General features: G+C 30.1%; 1 protein-coding gene across 1 annotated transcript; it reads left to right on the forward strand.

Annotated features, from left to right (window-relative positions):
* The first annotated feature begins 2,867 nt into the window (after window positions 1-2,867).
* Window positions 2,868-3,200, forward strand: LOC140920381 (uncharacterized). The gene has a single exon (XM_073368649.1). The coding sequence runs from the start codon at window positions 2,868-2,870 to the stop codon at window positions 3,198-3,200; it is 333 nt and encodes a 110-aa protein (XP_073224750.1).
* The last annotated feature ends 1,078 nt before the right edge of the window (window positions 3,201-4,278 follow it).

A 4,278-nucleotide genomic window follows, 5' to 3' on the forward strand; every position in this document is an offset into this window, starting at 1 on the left:
ATCAAGAACCATTCTGATTTATCAAGGATCATTCTCGCTTGTCAATAATCATTTTGGTTTCGCAAGAAACAATATAGTTTTATCTCTCTCTCTCTCTCTCTCTTTTTGTTTTCTCTTATCTTAGTTCTTTATGATTCAAGCTTATTCATACTAAATATAATTTTTAAGAGTAAGTTGAATATTTTGATAAAAAACGTTGTTATGTGGAACCTTCAATGGGTTGACGGAGTAGTTGTGATCGGCTATGGTTATTCCAATGATGTGGACTCCGTTGACTAAATGCTAATCGGTGCAAGAACAACTTTCAACATCGACAATGACTTGGCCGCCAGAGCTATGATGAGATAGTCTCAAATGGATTCGACGTAATTAGCGTTGTTAGGGACATTTTTTTTTTATAAGTTGTAGTTTTTATTTGCACATCTCGGTTGTGAAGAAAGATAATGTTCCTTCATACTTATGTCAGAGACCATAAAAACGTTGAATTGGAAATTTTGAAATATTAAAATGGAAATTTAAGGAGTCAATCACAAAGAGAATAAAAAACTTGTGTTCAACTATTAAGGTCGATGCTGAGATATCTTTTAGTGGATGATTTCTAATTATTAATTAATTATGTTATTGTTTTTTAAATTTGAAATTTTGTCTTAATTTGAGAAACCTCTAGAATCAACTCATCTAAACTTTTTGTTACTAAGAAAATGATATTTTATGGATTTTTGTCCTATATATGTGGTAGTTTGCATTAACTGAGGTTAGCCCCATTATTTGGTTTTGATTAGTGGTTTTATCAATTTTGTAAAATGATTTGTTTGTTTCCTTAATCGAAAACATTGCTCGAAGTGTTAGTTTGATAAAGAGTTGTTAGTGACATGTATACAAAGTTTTACATTGGTGATTAGGAAATTCAAGGGGTAGATTATGGCAGAAGTTTTGTCCTTAAAATAATTGTAAATTCTTTTATTTTAAAGAATTAATATTATGTTAATAATATTAGTAACTTTTAGATTTATGTTAAAATGAAAATCAACTTATTGACCTTCTTATCTCCTAATAATGTTAAATTATTTAGTCTATAAGTTGATTTCATTCCTAAACAAGGTGGTTTGATGAATAAATGAGAGTTCCAAAGAGAGAGAAAACAAAATAAGATAAAAATTGGCTACTTATTTTTAAGAGGGTTAAATTTGTTTTGAGTTTACCTTTTAAGTTTAGTCCTTATAGAATAAAATAAATAAAAATTAGCCCCTACAAAACAATCTTATATACACTTTTAGTCTATGCCGTTAAATCAACATATATTTTTAAATTAATTTTTTAGGCATTTTATAATATTTTTAAAAGTTCATCCACAAAAAATTAACTCAAAATTCGATTACTCGACTCATATTTTTGTTCATTTTATCTTGAGTTTATGTGTTTTAAAAAATTGATATTTAACTCATCCAAAGTTAAAAAGTTCTTAATTTTTGTGGAGGAACTTTTTATAATATTCTAACCAAGCTTTCAAAATTATTCAAAAATTTATAAGTTGAAGAACAATTTAACATGTTTCATTTCAGTAAAGACTAAAACTACTTTCAGAATAATTTGATAAGAACTAAAAATTTTATTTTTATTTTATAGTCTCAATTGATTTACATTTAGGTCTCAATTTATTTTATAGCCAATGTAGTTCATCCAATAAGTGTGTTTGTGTCATTGGATTAATATTTAAGTCATTTTCGTCATCGCACGTGATAACTCTTCATCATAAGCATATTTTTCATTGTTTTTAGTCTTATTCATCTTTAATCATTAGTTAATTTAAAGATTTATTTGATATTTTATTGACTATAGTTCTTGGATCTAATAAAATGCTAATGTTCTTATTTCCTTGATTAAGTAAAGATTTTTCACAGTTTTGCGTTATTTCTTTGATTACCTATGTTATGAGTAACTAAACCTTGTTTGTTAGGGATGAGTGAAATAAGATGAATCTCATATTTGTCTTATTTGATTTCTAGTTACTTGAATAAGTTTATTAAATTTTTTTCTCATCTATGTGCTTAATACTTTTTATTGATTGATCAACTTTAAAATGTTTTACAATTTGTATTTCGAAATAAAAGTGGACTTTATGAATGCTTGAAATGAGAAAGTCGTGATATTGTAGACTAGGGATAGATGTAGGTCATGAAACCAATTAAATTAGTTGCAGATATAGTAGTTTAATAAGAGAGTTCTTGTATTGTAAGACTTAATTCTAATTTAAAATCCACTAAGGAACTAGAAATTACTTTGGAATTAAAGGTTCTGTCACTAAGACATTTGGGCAAGAATAATAAAGAGAATTCGGTAATAATTCAAAAAAGGAATTTAGTAACTAGGATAAAATTAGAAACCAAGATTGGACTCAAAGTGAAACTCATCCTTGTCATTTTTATTATTATAAAAGTTATTTCAACAAATTCAGAAACTTTTTCTTCAATATTAGTAATTAAACATAATTCGATAGTAAAACACAATCCTTGAGTTCAACACTTGGTACTACCATTTTAAGTATTACCTACAACTATTCAGTACACTTGCTGAAACGCTATCAAGTTTTTGGCGTCGTTGCCCGGGATTGCCATATCACTATTGAGTTATAATTTATTTACTTAATTGGAATTTTCTTTTTTAAGTTTAACATTTTTCATTACTCACGATCTGTCTAACCTTGTACGCAAGGCCAATCCTCAGTTTATCCTCTTTTTTTTTATCAAAAAATAAATAAATAAAAACCCGCAAAAGCAAATTGAAAGATAATTCGAAAAAGAAAGCAAAGGGAAAGAATGTTAGTAGCAGAATAAGAAAACCTAGGGGATTGCTTCATATTTGCAGAAATGGTTGATCCACCACCACCTGAACGTACCATCAGGATGTATGGGAATCGAAATAGAAGTCGTGCTCGATTGGCCTTCCATAACCAACGAGTTATAATCAACAAGTTTGAAATAAGTCCCGCTCTATACCAAAAGTTGAAGGAGATTCATTTGTTTGGTAAACATAACGAAGATGCCAATATACATCTTATAAACTTCTTAAAACTATGTGAAACAATTAAGGTGGATGAAAACACTGAAGAAGACAAGAGGTTGAGACTATTTCCATTGTCATTGAAAGATGATGCTAATGAGTGGCTTAATTCTTTACCCTCTTGTAGCATCCCCTTATAGGATGACCTTGAAAATAAGTTCCTAAAACAATATTTTCCCCCAGTTGTGTTTGTCAGGAAAAAGGCAAGAGATTTTTGGCTACAGACAGAAAAAAAAAAAGATGAATCTCTACGTGATAGTTAAAAGAGGTTCAAGAGTTTACTATCAGGATGCCCCAATTATGCTTATGAAGAGACTACTCAAATGAAAATATATTGTAATGGTTTAAGGCCTAGCACTGTAATTATATTGGATGCAACAACATGGATTCTTTGAATTACAAAATTGCATCAAAAGCATGAAAAATTATTGAGATCATGGCATCAAATGAACAAATGATGTTGTATGATAGAGGTGGTGGGTCAAAAAGTGGTATGATGTAATTGAAGGTTATGGATGATGGATTGGGTAAGGAAAGATGCTCTCAAAATAGATAAAAAATGTTATCATCGTTAAGATAAATAACGGGAAGACAACTCTAAATATACAACACCAAGTGGCCGCCGTCAAATTATTGAAACATACAACTTGTGACTTTTGTGGGGGAGCATATAAAAATGGAGCTTGTGAAGTACCAGATGATGATGATACATAAGAACTAGAAGAGATGAACTTTGTGGGTGTGAACGGGAAGTAGAACAACCCTTACTCTAGTTTGTATAATCCGGATTGGAGAAATCGTCCAAATTTTTCAGAGAAAGATAAATAGGATGGATCTCAAATTCAACAAGGAGCTTAAGAAAATCAAGCTCCACCTCAAAGTTTCTTGGGAGATTGCTATTGAGAAGTTAGCAAAGACACAAATGCATTCATTTAAGAGTCAAGAGCCGTTCAAAAAAATCACTCAGCCTCAATAGTGATTCTTGAGACCCAAATGGGTCAAATTGCTCAACAACTAGGACAAAGAATGCTTGGAAATTTTCCTAGTGATACAATTTCAAATCTGCAAAATAATGTCAATTTTGTGACAACGAAGAGAGAAAAGGTAATTGAACAAATACCATCTAAAGCTAAAAGGGGTATGAGTGCTTCAATTCCCACCCAACCGGAAAAAATTGTTACCCGAACACCAGTTGAGGAGGACATCGGTCTTGAAAAA

Source organism: Cicer arietinum, chromosome 5, assembly GCF_000331145.2.
Source record: "Cicer arietinum cultivar CDC Frontier isolate Library 1 chromosome 5, Cicar.CDCFrontier_v2.0, whole genome shotgun sequence".
In the NCBI taxonomy this organism is placed as follows: Eukaryota; Viridiplantae; Streptophyta; class Magnoliopsida; order Fabales; family Fabaceae; genus Cicer; species Cicer arietinum.